This window comes from Octopus bimaculoides, chromosome Z (genome assembly GCF_046866305.1).
Source record: "Octopus bimaculoides isolate indiv1 chromosome Z, ASM4686630v1, whole genome shotgun sequence".
Lineage (NCBI taxonomy): Eukaryota > Metazoa > Mollusca > Cephalopoda > Octopoda > Octopodidae > Octopus > Octopus bimaculoides.
This window is the reverse complement of record NC_142944.1, coordinates 19,785,825-19,807,677: the sequence shown is the minus strand read 5'-3', so window position 1 is coordinate 19,807,677 and position 21,853 is coordinate 19,785,825. Positions and strand designations below refer to the sequence as shown.

General features: G+C 35.6%; 1 protein-coding gene across 1 annotated transcript in view; it reads left to right on the top strand.

The window, feature by feature from the left end:
- The window catches only part of LOC106869514 (uncharacterized), a 64,370-nt gene extending 42,709 nt beyond the window's left edge, over positions 1-21,661 (top strand). The window contains exons 10-13 of the mRNA XM_014915282.3: positions 5,735-7,005; positions 8,160-8,222; positions 10,236-10,358; positions 15,904-21,661. Coding sequence (XP_014770768.1) covers positions 5,735-7,005; positions 8,160-8,222; positions 10,236-10,358; positions 15,904-16,248 — 1,802 coding nt within the window. The 3' untranslated portion in view covers positions 16,249-21,661. The remainder of the gene's footprint in view (positions 1-5,734; positions 7,006-8,159; positions 8,223-10,235; positions 10,359-15,903) is intronic.
- The last annotated feature ends 192 nt before the right edge of the window (positions 21,662-21,853 follow it).

The window sequence follows — 21,853 nt, the reverse complement described above, 5'->3', positions numbered from 1 at the left end:
GTCATTGGGTATGACTCCTTCGTGTATCACCTGGTTCGTAATACGGGTGACTAGGCTATAGCCAACACTGCCAGATATTTTGAGCATTTCTGCAGTGATTCCTGATGGGCCGGGGGCTTTCCCGGTCTTCATACTCTTAATTGCTTTATCTACCCCGGTACTATCAACTCGGATAGCTGGTCCCTCTATTGGGTCGACATACGGCAGGCTCTCTTCCTCCCATTCATTCTCTTTATTAAGCAATCTATCGTAGTGGCATCTCCAGACCTCTTTCTTTGCATCCTCATTTAGTGCAAGCGTACCATCATCCATGCGAACACATTTCTCTCCTACAACATCACTATTCTCTCTCCTACACTGTCTTACAACACGAAATACCTCAAGTCTTTGGTCCTCATGGCGCAGAACATTGGCAAATCTTTTCTTATCTGCTTCCCCTCTGGCTAAATAAACCTGTCGCCTAGCCTCCCTTCTGGCACATTGGTACAATTCCCTGCTACCACCGTCCTTCCAGTCCTTCCAAGCCTGTTTCTTTTGTCTAATAGCCCTGTCTACCTCCTTGTTCCACCACCACGTTACTCTGGGTCGGGAGGGGACCTTACACCACCCACAAATCTGGTCGGTGGCTTTCAACAGGTTGTCCCGCAGAAATCTCCAATTGTCTTCCACGTTGTATGATGCTATATCCCTTTCTATTTCGTTAAATGCTTCAAATAACTTGTCTCTAAGTCTCTGTCCATTTGCAGGGTCTTTAAGCTTCCACACCCTTCTCCTCCAAGCCTGTCTAATTCTGGGCACCCATTTTGCCTTGATCCCAAAGTCGCTAACTACTAATCTATGTTGTGGGGTACATTCTTCGCCAGGATAGGTTTTGGTATTTATAAGCCGCCCTCTTTCCCTATTTCTGGCGAGGATGTAGTCGATTTGGCTAGAGTGTCTGCCGGAGCGGTAGGTGACTAGGTGACTGGCAGGTTTCCTGAAGTTGGTATTGCAGACCATAAGATCGGTTGCATCACAGAACTCCAGCAGTCTGGTTCCCTCCTCATTGCGGGAACCGAAGCCATAGCCTCCATGTATGCCATGGAAGCCTCCAGCACGACGTCCGACATGACCATTGAAGTCCCCAGCCACAAAGAGAAGGTCCCTGTCACTCGTCGACGAGGTAGTTTGCAAGAGGGTGTCATAGAATTGGTCTTTCAGACCATCTGGTAGCCCCAGTTGAGGTGCATAGGCTGAGATGACAGTGGCTAATCTATGATGAAGCACTAGTCTGATCTTAAGTACTCTGTCACTTACTCTAACGACCTTGATTACCTTATCCACCCATTTCTCCGCTAGAAGTATTCCTAAGCCCCCGACCCCGTCAGTGTTCCCTGCCCAGAAAATCTTGTACCTGTGTTCTTTGCCTGTGAGGAACCTCGCAGAACCTCCTCTCCATCTTACTTCCTGGATGCAGCACATATCTACGCGTCTCCGTTCAGGCATCTCAACAATTTCACCAGATCTACCTTTCAGCGTGCCGACGTTGAGAGTGCCAATCCTAACAGTATGGGTGTTGGGGGTGTGGGCCTGTAGCCTGGGAAGGGGGAAAGCAGTGTCGTGTACCTGAAAAGAAAACTTGCAATTGGAAGAATTCATAAGCAAAACAGTACCTATAACCTGCAAACATTACTCAAACTTAATGCGCTACCCAAAGGTAGGGGAGAGGATGGCCAAGGCCGCTAGATGGGTTCCGGGAGACAGCCGAGGATGACAGGATGACAGAGGAATGCACTTCCGGTGGAGGGGGTGGGAGGGCGGGTGTACCATCAGCGAGGAGATAGGGCTCTTGATCGTAGATTTTAAATATTTGAGAGACAACAATGCATAAATCGTAATTTTTAAAAGAGCAATGAAATCTAGGTGAATAGAATATATACGTAGCATGAATTTAGGAAGCTTAGAAAATGAATAAGTATGAATTTAAGACAAAAACTGAATTCAATTGAATTTCATGGAGAGAAACAAGATAAATAATAGAGGGCAGACTAAAGCGCGAAAGGTATGAGATGTTTGAGGCCGTAAATAAATAAAAATCTCTATCTTATCTGCCACAAAAACACAATTGTATAACACTTCTAATTATCAGTAGTACTCAGAGTTTTTTAAAATCGTTGTGATTGTTGGGTTTCACTATCTCCAAGGATATGTCCCGATAAGAGCACATCCTTAACACAACTGAGACCACATCCCAACAACTGGTCCTTCTCTTCAGAGCCAGAAGATACTTCAGCTTCAACAATTATTGATGTTGTCCATAGGTCAGCTGAATTAGTGTTATTGATGCACATACAGATGTTTTAGACTCCATGTATAGAAAAGTATGATCTAACTATTTGGTGTAAAGACATTCTCAAACATATTCCAGCCTCTCGCCCACAGGTGCATTGTTTCCTCTCTCTGCTTTGTCTACTACTATTATAATGGCTTTATATGGTCAAAATCTAATTATAGAGATATCTCCTTGTTGAGTCTCCCTAGAAAGTCTACACTAGGTGTTTGAATAAGAGATGTAGGTAAATTGTAGAAGCCAAACTTGCTAAAAAACACTGACATCGGCCACAGCTATGGTTTCACTTGGCTTGATGGGTTTTCTCAAGCACAGCATATCTCCCAATGTTTGAAGGGTACTTCTTATGTGTCAGTTATGCATCCCTAGCATCGGCCATGACTGATTTCACTTGGTTTGAAGGGTCTTCTCATGCACAGCATGTTGCCAAAGGTTTTGCTCACTTGCTATTGTCTCCATACGATTCAACGTTTGAAGAACATGCTTCACCACCTTGTCCCATGTCTTCCAGCATAGCATATTAGCTTCACTGCCTTGTAGCATGGCTGTTCGCACACAGGCATCATACAGTCTGCCTTTCACTCTGAGGGAGAAGCCCTTTGTTACCATCAGAGGAACTTTGTTACCATCAGAGGAACTCTCTGAACTTTGCCCAGCTCATTCTTATTCTAGCAGCTATATTCTCGGAGCATCTACCTCTGCTACTGGCTTGGTTGCCTAGGTAATGGAAGCTTCTCTCCCCTGGCCTTTGATGAAGTCTATTTTTTTGTACATTTTTAGTGTTAATTGTACCTGCACACCTCCTCCCCTTCCCCCTGATTTGCCTTACCATGGGAGACCAATGCATTTCAAACATTTTTTTCCTCCGAATGACAGAATAAGTTACGATGAAAAAAGTGTTTGAAATGCATTAGTCTCCCATGGTAAGGCAAAATGGTGTGTGTGTGTAATAAAAGCAACAGTCTGATGAGAAATACCAAGTTGAGTCACAAACAAACTCCGTCTGCTTTAAAACAGTATTGTAGTAAAATGTTGAAGTGGAATTGCAAATGAAAATGGTGATATGATGTAAATATCTGGTAACTGTTCTACATGGTCTACTAATTAACAAGAACATTATTATCCTACATCTATTTTCCATGTTGGCATGGGTTGGGCAGTTTGGTACGATTGTCTGACAAAGACTACCACATTTTTCTCCATTGTCTCAGTTTGGACAGGATGTCCTTCCTAACACCTGCCACTCTTCAGAGTATATGGGTTGCATTTTTCATCTCATCAGCACTACAAAGTTTATGCTCTCAGCAAGACTGAAGAACCCTCTCAAGATCTGTTGTCACTTACTCAATTTGATTTACTAACCACTTACAGAGAGTATTAGGTGCAATTTTTTGTGGAATCAGCACCATAGTTTCTTTATAGCTTGCAAGGAGAGACAGAAATAGCCCCCATGACTGAAAGAGTAGAAATTAGAGTGTGATGAAAGAAATATACGTATTGTTATGAGAGGATGATAGTAAAGAATAACCGAAAGGACAGTGTTGGAGAGAAATAATAGTGGAGGATGACCTGCCCATCACAACAGAACAAAATTGATATAAGGGAAAAATAGAGCAAGTCCTCTACTTATTGTTTAAGATAAATGAATTTAGGATGTGTTGATTGGCTGTAATATATGTTAATAGGCTTGTTTTATTTATCACAAGCCGTGTTAATATTACCAAATATGTTAAGGTGGGAAGCAGGCAGTCATAAGCATGCTGGGCAAAATGCTCAGTGGCATTTATGTGTCTTTATGTTCTGAGTTCAAATTCTGCCGAGTTTGACTTTGCCTTTCGTCCTTTTGGGGTCAATAAAATGAATACCAGTTGAGCTCTGGTAGCACTGGTGTTGATAGCCTTTTTCCCCTTCAGAGCTCTGGGTTCATGCTATCTCCACTTAGGCATTCCATCCCTCATGTCACTCATTTTCTCATTACCTTTGTTATCCAATCCTGCACCAATCTTTAGTCTGTCTTTCCACCCTAGAATATCAGCCCTTTAAAATTCCCTTCCTACTCCTGCCTTTCCTGCAACTGTTGATTTAGAACTGTTGAAGAGGAACATTAATGGCAGAGCTGGCAAAGGCTATGGGGGTTACTGCTTCCTCCAGAGTCAAGTAAAAAAAAGAAAAACAAATAGATGCTAATTCTAGTAATTATTTTTTGAACCCATTATATCATTAGTGATTGACGCCAAGATATACTGCTGCCTCCTCTAGTTCTTTAGGGTGATATGAACTCACCACTGTAAACTAAAAGGTTTATTAATGTAGTATGTATCATAATGATGGTTGCCAACATTTAGATCTTGAGATCTTGTGTATTTCTGAAAAAGGAAAGAAAATTTAGTGAGTAGTTAAATTTTACTCTATAAGATACCAAATGGCAGATTGTTTGACAGAGGCACTGGTGATCAACATTTCAATATCCTAAAGACATTAATAACAATAAAATAATTTAATCCTATTTGACTTTAACATCGAATCTTCATCATCATCATCATCGTTTAACGTCCGCTTTCCATGCTAGCATGGGTTGGACGATTTGTCTGAGGACTGGTGAAACCAGATGGCTACACCAGGCTCCAATCTGATTTGGCAGAGTTTCTACAACTGGATGCCCTTCCTAACGCCAACCACTCCAAGAGTGTAGTAGGTGCTTTTACGTGCCACCGGTACGAAGGCCAGTCAGGTAGTACTGGCAACGGCCATGCTCAAAATGGTGTATTTTACGTGCTACAGTGTTGCTGACTGAACCTTAAATCTTCTTGCATAAATATAGTATCAGTTATAAACAAACTGAAATATAGTATCAGTTATAAACAAACTGCACTAATATGTTAGCATATCATCATCATCTTCAGTTAATGTCCATTTTCTATGCTGGCATGGGTTGGATGGTTTGAGAGGAGCTGGCAAAGCCTGGAGCTGCACCAGGCACCAGTTTCTGTTTTGGCGTGGTTTCTACAGCTCGATGCCTTTCCTAATGCCAACCACTTTATAGAGTATACTGGTTGCTTTTTATGTGGGAATGACATGGATGCTTTACACATAGCAGCAATACAGGTTCTTTCTACATTGTACCAGCACAGGTGCTTCTTGCATAGCATCAGCATGTAAAAAGCACCCTTGCTGGTGGCACCAGCAAAATGAAGTCAAATTACATAGTGCACCAAGGATAAAAGACTCCAAAATATGACAGAACCAGTGTGCCTGTCCTTTTTCCATGTTCCCTAGCTTTTTTTGAAATTCTTTTTAAAGTTTCTAAAATACTAGTCAATACTTTTTAGTGCTTAATTTCTTTTCATATGATGTAGCACTTTTCTAAGATGGTTTAATTGTTATGTATTACTTTTTCTATTTTAGATTCGAAAACTCACACTGAAAGTAAAGTTTCTGATTCTAAAAAGGATGTCGTCTATGATAATAATAAATCAGATTATGATGGGCGCCAAAATTCAGATAATAGAAAGAGTGCTGGTAACCGTAGAAGCAACCTTCCACCTCGATTGTCTGGTAAAGCCAACAACTCTGATTCAGCACAAAGTAACAGTAATACTAACCATTCTAGTCATGGGCATAGCAGTAATTATACTAGTAATAACTATAGTGCTAATAGTTATTCAGGTGGTCATGGATTTAATAACAATGATAATAGTAGCAGCAACAATAGCAACATCCACTCTTTTAATTCTGGGTCAAATTCAGGGTACCCTGCCACCGCTTATTGTCAAGATTATAACAACTCCAATCACTATCAGCAGAGATACTGTAATTCAAGCCATGGTAATTATAACAATACTTTGGTGCCTAATAATTCAGCAAATACTAATCATAATTATAACCAACGTGGTTATAACAAGTATGAGAACACCAGTAGTGCACTGGTTGGTAGTAGCAACCGTTCTGGAGGACAAGATCAGAATCATGTACTGAATAATAATAATAATAACCCATCAACTCATTATAATCATCCTCATCAACAGCAGCGCTATAATAACCATGCCTCAGTTCAAGGAAATACTAACAACCGAGCTGTTTTCCATCAAGGTTATCACAGTGACCTTAGGCAAGCAGGGATGGTATCTGGTCCCACTCCCCGACAAACAAGAAGCTACTGCCATAATCAAGGTCATACACAACAACACACACCATATTTCAATTTAAGCTCAGGACCAACTCAACAGCAGCAGCAGCAGCAGCATCCCTCACAGTCAGCACACTATTCTAATGATGTAAATGCTAGATATCCACCCTACAACCAGAAGGACGTCCACCAACATCATCAACAACCTCAACATCCTCCTCAACACCACAATGTGAGTGGATCTCTTGGGGCTGAAAACCCTAATAAAATCATGAACAGGGACTTTCAGCAACAAATGTTTTCACCCGTTGCACATGGTCAAAAGATGTTAGATAATCTGAACATGAGCGAAATTACTGATGTTGATGCAAGACATGTCATTAGTTATGATGGAAGCAATGGACGAAATAATTATTCATATAATACAGCTAACCGTCCAAAAGGTGGTGGCATTGGTAGTAGTGGAGGAAATAATTGCCATAAGAAACAAGTTGATATTGATTCTTCAGATTTGAAGCACGAAAGAAAAACCAATCCTTCTCCAAATGTGGTAAGTTTTCACATTATATTTTGTTCCTAGTGTCATGTAGTTTGCCATGTTTGAATTATAAATTGTTGTTTTTGTATTAGTTATGAGTTAGTAACTTGCTGTTCTAGTGCAAATTTATCTTACTCAATGTTATATGTTATAAAACCACATGAATCTGTTAAAGATCAGCATTTGAATTTGGCAGAAGCTTGCTCCTCGTATATTTCTAAGAAATATTTCTCAGAAGAGATAAAAACAACTTTGATAGGTAATGAAAAAATGGTAGAATCACTGTAATATGTGGATGTGAAAATAAAAAAAGCACATTGAAATTTTCAGTAGTTCAAATCTTTTACTCTGTATAGTAACAAAAGAGATATGGATGGGTGTTGTTGACTGGATAATGAATCTAGCTTGCATCCAAATAAGAAATAAGGTAGTAGTCTTTAGAATGCAATTCAAATTAGAGAAGTCAGTGAATTCACTTGTTCTGAGTTTGAATTTTACTGATAACTACTCAATCATATTTAGAGGCTTAGAAACAGATTATTTTTGCTTGTTCAAGTGCAGTTAGTTGAAAACTCCATGTGCCAAATGCTAGTAAGTTCCAGGGAGTCATTGGGAGAGAATGCACACCATTTCAGGCCTTCTCCACAATTTTATAGTGCACCGGCTCCCACTCACTTATATAAGGCCCTGACTACTAGACCGACTGGCTAGTGTCTGATCCTAAGTCCATTTTAGGATCATCAGCACCATTCAAATTGTGGAGTCATGCAAGTCTGACTTACATTACAGGCAAACAGGTACATGCTTCACACCCACAAATCTATTTGTTCTAATCAATTGCTTTAAAAAGGATTCATGACTTTAGGGTCTAAATCTATTTTCTTAAAGAATTCTGTGTAAAGAATTAATTAACTTGCCTTGGACCATCCCTCCTTCTGTGATACAGCATTACTAGGTTTAAAGAGTTCATCTTATATGCTGAAACATTTCATCATAATTATGTAAGAATATTTTTCTTAAAATGTTTTCCAAGCTTAAAGAATTAAATGAATTATGTGGATAGTTTATTTTACTATGAAGGCAGTGTTGTGCTTGATGAATTAGTTTTACTAGTAAAATGTTTAAATGAAAATTTCTTATTAACAAAAACACTTTTCTTTTCATAGGTTAATATTCATAGTTGGCGAAATGGAGATCATTGCTTAGCAAAATACTGGGAAGATAAAAAGGTCAGTTTTTGATCAATTGAAAGAAAATCTCATGTTGTTTACTCTGTCATGTATATTTGTTAGTTGTATTGATAATAAGAGTGTAGAAATAAAGGTTTTTAGTTTGAACTGTGTCAAGTATTATGTGTATATATTCAAGAACAAGACATCTATTGATGTTCAGAGATCAACTTATTGGAGATGTAGTGTAGATGTAATTATTGAAAGGTGTTTCATTTCTAAAGATGATTGCTATTCCAAAACATCATAATTGCAATAAAAGATAGATAGATGGACAAATGGAAGGACTTAATTAATTAATACTATAGGAATTCAGAACCAGGAGCACAAATCATTATGGAGAATAGTTAAGGAAGAGTTAAAGTTACACAGAGAATTCAATGCTAACATTGATGCTGTATATATTATATAAGTTAGCTAAAAGGAATTTTAAAAAAATGTTGTATTGCATTTGTGGGGACAAGAGATCAATAATTCATTTTGTTTATTAAGACCAGATTCACAACTTAGGATTTCTAATGCTTTCATATAGCATAAATTACGAACCTTACCCATTTTATAAGGAAGTGTGGTACATATAAATCAATCATGTAATAGGGTAATTAATGTTGCTATTTTTGAAAGGCCAAATAAATTTATCTAAGGAAGTGTCATGTCATTTTCTTTTATTATTAAAAAGAATGTACGTGATTATTCCATCTGGATTTTAATTTACATGACACCATGACACCTCTATAATAGTATATTTTATCAGGTGCTTGAACAGAACATTTGCATAATGAATTTGCTTTGAGTGCCTACTCATTACTTAAAGGACACCTACAGTTACACATACAATTTTGTTTATTAACTAGTGAAATATTATTAGTTGTATTGGCATTAAAATTATTATTAGGTGGCGGCCCTGAATCAGTATTATTTATACTGGACACAGATATGTTATTAACAAAGGAAAAAGATCTGCCATCATCATCATCATCGTTTAACATCCGCTTTCCATGCTAGCATGGGTTGGACGATTTGACTGAGGACTGGTGAAACCGGATGGCAACACCAGGCTCCAATCTGATTTGGCAGGGTTTCTACAGCTGGATGCCCTTCCTAATGCCAACCACTCAGAGAGTGTAGTGGGTGCTTTTACGTATTACCCGCACGAAGGCCAGTCAGGCGGTACTGGCAACAGCCACGCTCAAAATGGTGTATTTTATGTGCCACCCACCATTTTGAGCGTGGCCGTTGCCAGTACCGCCTGACTGGCCTTCGTGCGGGTGACACGTAATAATTAAAATCACCTGTGCTATTCTTAATATTATTTCATTTCTTCTTGTTGATACTGCTAGATTAGGTGTGGTAAAATATGGTACTTTTACAATGTTTCTATTAAACATTTTTTGTACTTGCTTGTTGGGGAAAGTGGTTTATAGTAGTTTTCCAACATCCAGAAGAAAATCCTGCGCACATGGGGTGTTCTTTGAAGGCCAAAGGGTCTGGGGTGGGAGTTAAACTATACAATATTCTACTTGCATATCCCATTTTACCTATTATCATTGTTGGGCTGAGTAGTATTTCTAAATTTAGAGTTACTTGTTCTACTACTATCATAGTGTGCAAGTTGATTGCCTTGTAGCTTGGTATGTTTATATTTAACTTTACTCCTCTTAATAGATAAAGTTCATGGTGATTAGTAATCCAGAACTTTAATCTCACTGCTATTTTAACTTGTTAGCATTTAAACTGGTCATATCTGGACCAAATATTCTGTGTGTTTTATGTTCAAACTGACCAGATCTAACCTCTCACACCTATCCTACAATGTCATTCTAAAAATATACAAACGCACCATTGAAATCTTGTTGTTACAAAATAATGTATAATTAATTCAAAACAAAGGGAATAAATAAGTAAGCATTACATTTGACTAAGAAACTTGAATGCTAAAGGGTTAATGATCAAAAATGTTTTAAAAGCAATTTTCAGATGTCTAACATATTGTTTTTCTTTATCTCTACACAGTTTTATCCTGCTGTTATTGATTATGTTGTTCCTGACCTTCCAACCTGTGTAGTCACTTTTCTAGAATATGGTAATGCGGAAGAAGTTATGCTAGCTGATGTGAAACCAGTTTCTAAGAGCTGGGTGAGTTAGTATAAATACATTTTGAATTTTCTCTTATTTATTTTCTTCACCATCATTTTATGACCACTTTTGGGTGGATGGCTTATAGTCTATGTCCGTTCTTATCAAGAGTTACTATCCTGCTAGATGGGTGGGAGGACCATGTAGGGCCTTTTTATTTTATGTGTTTTCTTCTTGTTTGTCAGTTGGTTTAATTTTTTCTTGTATCACGACACTAGCACAATAAGGTTACTTTATACACTATATGAGTAAAGAATCCTGACCACTACACTCTAAGATGTGTATTCCACTCAAGACAATGTGATCACAACAGTGAATGAGAGAGAGAGAGAGAAATGATAGAATAACAAGAATGGATGGGGGTGGGGGACAGAAGAGGAGTGTAATGGTAGAAACAGTGTTTCAGGGAGAAGGCTGAATATAATAAATAGTAATTGAGGTGGACAGTGGTAAGGGTAAGTAATAGATGACAATAAGTGCCCAAGAGAGAGTGAGTGGAGAGGTGTGTGACAAGCAACTGAGTGTCAACTATATCAATGTAGATTCAGCATACCTCCATACACACTCACACACATATATGTGAAGGTGCATGGCTCAGTGGTTTGAATGTCAGGCTCAAAATCATGAGGTAATGAGTTCAATTCCCATATCCGGTTGTGTTCTTGAGCAAGATGCTTTATTTCACCTTGTTCCAGTTCACTCAGCTGAAGAAATGAATTGTGACATCACTGGTGCCAAGCTGTATTGGCCTTTGCTTTCCCCTTGGATAATATTGGTGTTGTGGAGAGTAGAGGCTGGTATGCATGGGTAACTACTGGTCTTCCATAAACAACCTTGTTTTGGGAGTTGTACCTAGGGAGGGTAACTTTCTATGTGCAATCTCATGGTCATTCATACCCGAAGGGGGTCTTTACCCTGTATGTGTATGTATATATATATATATATATACACACACAAAAGTATAAACAGGCAAATGAATGATATCGGGTTTGATTATGATATTATATTTAAACATGAAGGTTGAGTAGTTTGAAGAATATAGGCCATAAGGAAGTAAGGTGTGCAGATAGCTTGTTACAGCTGTTTCAAGAACTGAAGTGCAGATGGTGCATCTTGTGTAATGCAGGTAGTTATTCCATCATCAGGCAATATCACTGTTATATCTCATTCTTCCTCTGATGATGGCATAGATTACTACTATATGGATAGCTACATTTTGTTTGCAGGGAAATGCACCATCTGCACATCTGTTCTTGAAACAGCTGTAAGAGACTTTCTGCATATCTTCTTACTTCTTAATCAGCCCTTATGTTTAAATTTATAGATGTCATAACCAAACCTGATAGCAGTTGTTTTGCTTGTTTATACTTTTATTCTGTGGTACACATATCTGCTTAATTGATAAGCTGCCCATAGCCAATTGTCATTAAGTAATTATAACATTCTTGCTTTTAGTGGCAGTTCAAGTTGGTGTTTTAAGTAGCAAGCCAACCATAAACACTAAGTGATGAGATAAAGTAATAAGTATATACTTATTACTTTATCTCATCAGATGGCATGTAAAAGGCACTCATGCCGGTGACATGTAAAAGGCACCAGTACACTCTGTAAAGTGGTTGGGTTTAGGAAGTGTGTCCAACCATACTTTACTAACTAGATTATCATGAAAATCTTCAATAAATGAATCTTCATTGTAGATATATTTATAAACAAAAAATTGATAGCTTTGGATTCCCTGGCAATTGTTTTTATCATCAATTTTGAAAAAAATTGCAGCATAGCATCTTGGGCAAGTGTCTTCTACTGTATAGCCTCAGGCCAATCAAGGCCTTGTGAGTGGATTTGGTAGATGGAAACTGAAAGAAGCTCCTCATACATACATTATGTATATATATGTGTGTGTGTGTGTTTATGTGTTTATGTCCTCTTAGCTTAGCAATTCAACAGACCAATAGAATATGGGTGGAATCTGAGTAAATTATGGATACATATAATGCAATTGTCATCTTCATTTAACATCTGTGGCCTAAGTGAAAATTCATTTTATTCTTGTTTTGTTATGCAATCTATTCATTTGTAACTTAGCCACAATAGCTTTCTAATCACAACTGATTTAAATATCAATCTTTTTCTCCTACTCTGCAATTTCATTTAATTACTCCAGTTAATTACACATGTCTATTAGTGAGGCTATAGAGTTAAAATGGAATTTAGTGTACTAATAAACATTACTAAAAAAAAGAAATTATGACCATTTAAAAAAAAAAAAAAAGCATTAGAAAGATTTTTTATTTAAAGAGAGTTATTTTTCTGTTGTACAATGGTCTTATGCCACAGTTGTATCTGTCTTTTGACGACAGCTGTCGCTCTTAGAGATATTGTTATATTCCAAAGTCATCGATAGAATGGTTCTATCTGGCACTGTATGACCCCCAGTCATACAGTGTTATTATCCTCAAAAGCTTGGATTGTTATAACACCCACTCAGTATCACAGTATAGTTACTATATCAGCACAGACACGACTATCAACACAGTCTACACATACTCTTGACCTTCTCACCTTCTTCCTGTTGACTGGCTACTGGCCTATTTATAATGGCTGGCTACTACCACTTTTTACTGGGAGGAGTGTACAGTTTCACTATACAACATCTCCCCTTTTAATTTTTCTATTTAGCAATCAATTTCTTTTATTCACCCTATCTCCTCCTTTTTTCTTTTATTTATATATATATATATATATATATATATATATACACACACACACAATATCTTTTTTTCTTAGGGTCTACTTTTAGGAATTCAGTGTTCTTCCTTTTCCTTGTACATGTGGTTTCAACTTCTTGTAATGGTGTTGGAACCTGAAAAGTGTCATATAGCCAATCCGTCGGTATTTCTGTCCTTGTTGGTTCCTTTTCTATGACTCTTTCCTGAAGCTGATTTCTATGTCTCCTTTCCATTCCATTTCTGCTTCTTACACCATACATCATTCTTCCTATGTATGTTACAATTCTTCCTTCTTCCCAGTATTGCTTGCCATCCTTGTACATCCTTACATATACCTTATCACCTATTCTAAAGAATTTTGGCATATCTTTACTAGCACATTTTTTTTCTTCACTGGAAACAGTTTATCGAATATTGACTTCACCTTTCTGGCAAACATTAATTCTGCTAGTAAACTTCCTTCTGGTGTATTTAGGTTCGGAGTTCCCCTGTATACCCTTAAAAGTTGTTGGATTGTGACCTCATCCGTAGCTTCCCTATTAGCTTTCTTTAAAACTCTCTTAAAAGTGTCCACAAACTGTTCGGCCCTTCCATTTGATCTTGGGTGATTTGGTGCTATAATTTTATGTTCTAACGTGAACATCTCACAGAATTTTTTAAACTCACAGGATACAAACTGTGTTCCATTATCAGAGACAATTATATCTGGTACACCAAACCTTGCAAACAGTTCGCGTAAGAAATTTATTAACATCTGAGGTTGGTTGTTTACACCTCACGACCTCAGGCCATTTTGTGTAGCTGTCCACTACTATTAAGTAATAATATCCATTTACTGGGCCTGCAAAATCGATATGCAATCAGGACCATGGTATTTTCACTTCCAGTCGAGGTTCTCATTTTGTAGTAGGTAGTTTCGCTGCCAGCGCACACCCTCTGCAGCCTTTTACCAGGTTTTCAGCTTCCTTGTCCATGCTTGACCAGTATATGAAACTTCACATCAGCACTTTCATTTTAGAGATACCTGGGTGTCCCACATGAAACACTTTTAGTATTCTCTTCTGTAATGTCTGTGGTATGACCACCCTCTGAGCGTACATTAGTACACGTTCACATCTTGATGGTTCTTTGCATCAGAGATTTCTTTATTTCCTTTTGTCGGTCACAGTTTTCTTTTTGTCACATGAATAAATTTGTTATTTCTTTCAAGGTTACTGGTAGTTCACGTACGATGTTCCGCATCACATTTGTTTCAGTTCGTTGACTTTGAACAAAGTGCTTATGGATGTATCCCATAAATTTAATTTCTCCGTACATTTGGCGTGAAATTTGTGTTTTTTTTTCAACACATAAGCATTCACTTTTTTGGCTTGACCTTTGGGCATTTTACTACAAACTCTGTACACTATTCTGTTTGAACTACATAATTTTAGTTTGCTCATTTGTTCCCATGTTTTCTTGTTCATGTTTGTGATATCACTTTCTGTGTCTAATTGCAATTCTCACATTCACAAATTTTTTGTTGTAGTTACAACTTTTCCTGCTGAAAAACTATTTATTTTTTATTGTTTTTTTCCATTTTCCCATCATTCTAGTTTTGCAGTGCGATTTTATATGTCCTGTAAATCTACAGCGAAAACACTTTGCTTTTTTATACAGACAATCTTTTTTGCAGGTGCATCCATATGTGGGTCATATGTGCCATATGTCTGTCTACATCCTGATATCTTTTCTGTTTTTCCTGCAACACTTTGTCTTCCAACTTTTTTGCACTGGTCTTATGTGGAAACACTCTTTCCATTGAATTTCTTCATGTCTTGCCTTAATTTTAATACCCTGTCACACTCTTCCAACAGTTTCTGCACTGTCAAATCCTGGTTCATTTCCAGTTTTGATAGAATTTTCATTCTAATTGCTGCATCTCTTCTATCTGGCAATCTTTGTGTGAAAATCAAACACTTGAAAGAATCTGGAGTAAGCATATCCAGCCTAAATCTCTCACATTCTTTGTTGACCTGTCCATTGTAAGTAGTGAAGTCTTCATCTTCACTCTTTTTTATGTTTAAACATTTCCATCTAGTATTAAACAGTGAGCTCTTTTCACTAAACATTTTGCACAAAATGTCAACTGTGTCGATGAAATTTATGTTGGATGCTTTTTTTGGCAATATGAAGTTACTATACTTCTCATGCTCTGCTGTCCCTAGCTTTCTTAAAACTAGATGCGTTTTTAAATCGTCCATCCAATCCTGACATTTTCTTTCAAAAATCTGTTGAAATCTTCAAAGGTAAACCTTGAAGGTTACTCCTTCTTCAAGGTCATATTTGAATTTGCTTATGGAATCTGCTACATGGTCAGATGAAAATGTATTCTCTGGTTTGGTTATCAACTTCATTAGTTGTCACATTTGCTACTGCAATCCTTGTTGTTGTTGCTATTGTTGCTGTTTTTGTAACTCAACTATCCCAACAAACAAGTTTTTTCATATTTTACAATTTTTGTAAGTTTGCACAAGATTTTTGTTTCTTTTCTGTTGAGGTATTTAATTTTCCACATGAATTTGTTTAAACTCTTTGTGTGAATGTATTTTTTTTCTCAACCTTTTGACCAGCTACTGGTCTATTTATAATGGCTGGCTACTACCATTTTTTACTGGGAGGGGTGTACATTTTCACTCTACAACACTTAAATTTTTCCACTGAAAGAAGTGACCCATTAAGTATATGCTGGCTATATTATATGAATTTAATAACAGATTAAATTATTATTTGTGTCTGCATTTGTTTAATGTTTATAAAATATCTATTTCTTTTAGCATGAAAATTCAAAACAGAACGCAAACACAAGAAAGAATCAAACTGGACAACAAGGTTTTAATAATGCAAATATTATGTCCCAATCTGGACCTGTAGTAGCTCATCAACAACCACATTCTCACCAGCCCTCAATTACTCAGCAAATTCACCAGCAAATGCCTCCAACAGCACAATATACTAATGAGCATGTATTGTTTCAACAAAGCCATATCTCAACAATGGAGTTTCGTAGAGGTGGTGGTGGGTACAGTAGACGCATACAGCAACAGCAACAGATAGCAGAAAAAATGAAACCTACTCAGCAATATTATATGCCACCAGCTCAACGGGCTTTAAAACAATAACATAACAATTTTAGTTGTCTTTTTTTTTTGTATGTCAATATTAATCACAAACGAGACAGTTTATAACTGCATTGGCCAACAAAGTGCAATTTACTTTTTACTTGAGTATTCTTTTTTTTCTTAACTTGTTGCGACATTTATTTCATTAAAGTTTAGTAATGATTTAGAAATAAGCAGAATACTTTAAAATGCAAACAAATTTAACCTCTAAATTTCTTATGCCAATTTTATCAGAATTTCTTTTGTTTATTATTCATTTTGTTCTTTAAAAGTTAACTGTTAAATATTCAAATGAATTTGCATAATTAAACTTTACATATTGTATTTTTCATTATATTAGCTGTTGTGGATTTATCTGTTAAGTGTAATTTATAAATCATAAGTTGTGTCTTTCTATTTTAGCTTTTAACATTTCTATTTTCTTTATTTTTGTTAATGCTTATTGGGTCAATTTTGATTGAATTATGTGGGTTGGCTGAAAATTTCATAGGCTGACCAAAATACTCTCATGGAAAGTGGCCATATGAGGTTTATTTTTCAACATTGTCCTTGTGGTCCACGCACTTCACCCATCAGTGTTACTGTGCTTGGATCCCATTGGGGAAGAAGCTTTCTTTCTGTTGCTCAAAGAAAATCAACAGCAGCAGATATGACATCATCATCATCACTGCAATATTGGATCTCAGCCAAGTGTTTTCTCTTGTCGGGGAACAGATGATAGTCAGATGGGGCCAAATCAGGAAAAAAAGGAGGGTGATCAACCAGTTCAAAGCCACAATTATGCGCAGGAGCCATTGAAACCAAAGACTTGTATGCTGCAGTACTGTCTTGAAGAAACAAGACCCCTTTCATCAGTTTTCTTGGGTGTTTGGTCTTCTTGATAGCCCTTTGTAACTGCCTCGGCAAGTTGGTGTGGTACACTTCATTGATGGTGTGGCCCTTTTGAAGACAGTCAATAACCACAATGCCTTTTGCATCCCAAAAAACTGAGGCCATTGCCTCCATGACAGATGAAACAACTTTGCCTTCTTTGGAGCAGGTGATGAGGGGTCTTTCCACTGCTTGGATTGTCTGTCTCCGGCCCAAAGTGATGAACCCAAAACTCATCCTAGCTCATAAAACATTCAAGAAAACCAGCTGGATCTACATGAATTTTCTGCAGGTACTTAACACTACAAAGCCAACACCATTTTAAAGAGAAGTTGCTACTAGTTATTTTTTAAGTCTTTTTTTTTTGAACAAACAGATGTTATTTTATCTGGAAATAAACAATGTAGTTATTAATAAAGAGTTAAAATTAACCATGCAAGATCTCACTACTCTAGCATTGTCCCTTCATAGTCAGCCTATGAACTTTTCAGCCCACCTTTGTAAGGATTAATTATTTAATTATATGCAAATAGAAAAAGACAGGAATGAATGACAGATGACAATATGAAATTAAACAAGTTAACTCTTCTTGAAGCTGTTGTATTCTTATTTTTGATAAAAACTGTTCTTGTGAATAATAATGGCATAGCTACAAAGGTTTTTTTTTTTTTTTAATCATAATTCAAAAATTGCATTTGAAACATGCCTCACCTTACAATGTAAGAAAATATGAAAAACTAAAATTTTTGAGAAATTTTTGTTTCCCCTTTTAATGTTATTTCCAAATGTAAGTTTCTATTGTAGGATATGATTTTTCTTTGCACTTCAAAGTTAGACATTTGTTGCAATTTATAATTATGTATAAATAGATTTTATACAATTCTGATGTTATGGCTGTTTACAATTACAAAATCTCCATTTATTTGATAAAAAATAAACACGAATTTGGTAAATTTACAGATTCAGTTTTTTTTTTAATTCTGATGTTCCTTTGATTTTTATTGAAAAAAAAACTATCTAAACATTTCTTATTAAATTTTGTTTTCTCAAGCTTCTGAAATAAAATTTTGAAATTAAGGTTCATAGAGTTATAGTTTAGCAACACAGAACAAACCTGAAACACAGGTTTGTTTTAAAAGATTCTTTAAATCATAGCACTTGTGATGTAAACTAGCAAGGTTTACTTTTGTTGTTTCTTAATTGCCATTTTCTGAAGTTCTTATAAAAATAAACTAAAAATTGAGAGATGGATTAATCATTATTGTATTGTATTGGTAACTTTCAAAGAAGTATAAAGGAACATTTATCCAGTACTGATAACAATTTTAGCTGCATTATGTTCCAAAATATGTATACTTCTAATATTTAAAATTTGAAATAAAATTAATTTGTGGATTTATTTATATATATTTTTTTATTCTCATGAAAGTAAGTAATATTCTTTGTAGAAAGTCATCTTCTTTCCAATAATCTCCCGAATATCACGATGATTTTGTTTATGCATAAGTCAATAGAAGTTTCTGTAATGATTGTTTTTGAGAATTTAGTTTTTAAGGCTTTGATCAAACTATTTTAAAACTGAATTAATAACTGTATGCTATATATAAATAGTTTGTTTATAACAAACATATCTTATTTATAGCAACAGTTTCCTTTGTTGGTTAATGAAAACTGGTAGTGTATCTCTGAATAAATTTATCTTTGTTTTTAAATGAACTTTTAGATTATACAAATTGACTTATTGTTTAAACTTAATATCATGAAATAATTAAGTTTTGAAGTAAAATCTGTCTATTGATGTTTGGTCATTTAACATTGTTTACAGGCTTAAATATATTAATGATATATTAATACTGATCTGTAGAAATAGCTTAGACAAAGTGTTAGTATAAGGGTTTTGTTATGAATTAAATCTCATTAGAGGACCCATATTTGCTATTTGAGTCAATAATATAACTAACAATTTATAAATGGTAATAGGGTAAAGACATCCTTTGGTCATGAATGATCATGGGATTGCCCCTAGATAGAAAGTTCCCTTCCAAGGCACAAGTCAAGGCAAGGTTGTTCATAAAAGATCATCAGTCGTCTGTGCATATCGGCCTTCCCTCTCCATGCTAAGGCAAAAGTCAATACAGCTTGGCACTAGTGATGTCACAACTCATTTGTACAGTTGAGTGAACTAGAGCAACATGAAGTAGTGTCTTGCTCAAGAACACAACATACAGCCCAATCTGGGAATCAAACTCACTGGTTGTGAGCCTGATAGTCTTACTGAGCCATGTACCTTCTCTTACAATTTATAACCATCAGTAATAGGTTAAGGGCATATAAATTTGTATGAAGGAGTTCAGTCATTTGTATGGTATTTCATTGATTGAACTTGGTGAGATTTGACACAAAATACCCTAAAAGAAAAATATAATTTATACTAGTAAGATTAAAACTTCTGAAACAATTATTTTCAGTAAACTTCCTTTCACAAAACTCCTGACTGAATTAAACATATTTCACATTTCTGTCAATGTGAACTGAATATCAGCATCCAACATTCTTAATTTAACAAACTGTTTTTCTGGAAAATTTTCTCATTCCTTTTGAGCCTTGGGCATAGAAATAACAGACTTAGCTTAGAGTATTTAATGTTCAGTTTTGATTATTGCTGATTAAATGTGAGAGCAAGTAATGGCCTGGAAAATGAAACATTGAGAGAAAGGGTTTTGTTAATAAATGAAATTATAATAGTAGATAAATTACAATAATTAATGTTAATATATCTAATGCAGAGATCATTAGAAACTAAAAATAATTTGACAGCCAAGGGTAATTTAATCTCTGAACATTACAATTTTTGTATTCAAGTGTACTACTACTTAGCAATTCCTTCATTACTGTGTTGGTGAGTATGGTGGTCTATGTAGAGAGAGTATAGTGGATTTATGTAAATGTAGGCCTCTTAATCAGATAGATAGACAGTAAAGCTATTGAATGTTAACATTTTCTTAAAGAGATTAGCAGCTATTCAGGATTGAAGTATGGTGTAGTCTTGCAGAAGAAACTCATCCATTCTAAAACAGTCTTATATTTGTGTAGTGGCTCTAAAGGAGTTTGAAGAATTGTTAGGCCAAGCACTTTCACAGAATGTTAATATTTTATTTCATATTTCTCTTTATTGTCAGGTAGGATGTAATTAGCATTCCCATGATCAGAAGTTGTTTAACCCTATCTTAAATATGATGATTAAAAGTGTTCAGTCATGACTTTTTCTTTTTTTTTTTAATATCTAGGGCTCCAATGTGGGGTGTTTTAAAAAATTTTTTTATCTGCAGAGTTATAGGTTATGAGGATCTTTCATTAGTTCATGTGACAGCTAATGTATAGCAAAGGTTGGAGAATTAGGTGGGCATCGGCATTCATCCAAGATGATGACTAGCTGCAAGAGAGAGAGAGAGTTTCAATTGAAGCTTCAATTCCACTTTGGTTGATAAGTTGGGTCTGTGGAGTTGCTTCTGATGACATTTTCAAAGAATTGCTGATGTCAAGGGCAATAACTTTGCTTTTTTCAGTGTTCTCAAAAGCAAGAGGACATTAAAGCAACTGTTTTTTTTTTTTTTGAATGTGTAGAAATAATCAATGAAAATATATTCAACTTAATGTTGGCAGTATCCTAAAGATGTTGGGTTTAAAATCAATGTTGGTAGATAATTATGAACTGTAGTGAGTAAATACCTTTTTATTGAAATCAAGTGATTTGGTGACCGTTTTTGTAAGGATAATGGAGGTGTTTAGGATTAAACTATCTCAGGATGTCTCTTAAAGTCTTGCTGCTTTGTTATTTGATTTGAATAAGAGGAAAGCTTAACAAATGAAAAGCACCTTATTGGTTATTTAAAATCTTTTTTTTATTCCTGCTCTAAAATTATTATGTTAGCATATAACTAGTAAGAATAATGAAGTAGTGTTGAAAATTTAATTTCTTTTTTTTTTCACATTTTTTTCCCATGGTACAACTTTGACCTATTTTTGCCATGCATTCAATAAATCTGAATAATTCAAATGAATCATAAGAATATGTTTTTAAAAAACTGAACGTACTTGTGAAATATGAATAGAACACAAATGAATAAACACACACACACACATATTTCTTAAGAGGCAAATTAACAAATGCACTGACTCCATGTTGTCACTTATTGAACTCAATGTGCTGATCACTTGTGTCACTTAAGAGTTATTTAAATAAACAAAACATATTCTTTGTTTTATTTTATTTGTTATTCATACATGGTACTTTTTTTTATTTTTCCAAATGAACCCTATTTAGTGTTCTTATGATATCAATTTATTGTTTGTGTTGTATGTTGAGTATTGATTAGACATACATCAATCAGTATTATCACAAAGTTATATATTACAGGCATGCTTTCCTTTAATATATTCTCATGCCTCTAAATAGCATAAGTCTTATTTCCATGTGTAAAATCTTATTTTATTTCTTTTATAGAGAATTTCAGACCTCTTCAAATAAATAATCATAACTAATTGTTTGTCTTAAATAATTTCCATAGGATTTTAATATACTCTCATTGCAAATAATTGTTTGGCTTCGATGCTCCAGAATTAGATACCATTATTATGAAGGTGTTATTGGAAGGTTAACAGACAAAAATAACTTGCAATATGTGATTTCATCTATATATCCTGAGCCTAATGTCAGCCACAGTTGACTATTTTT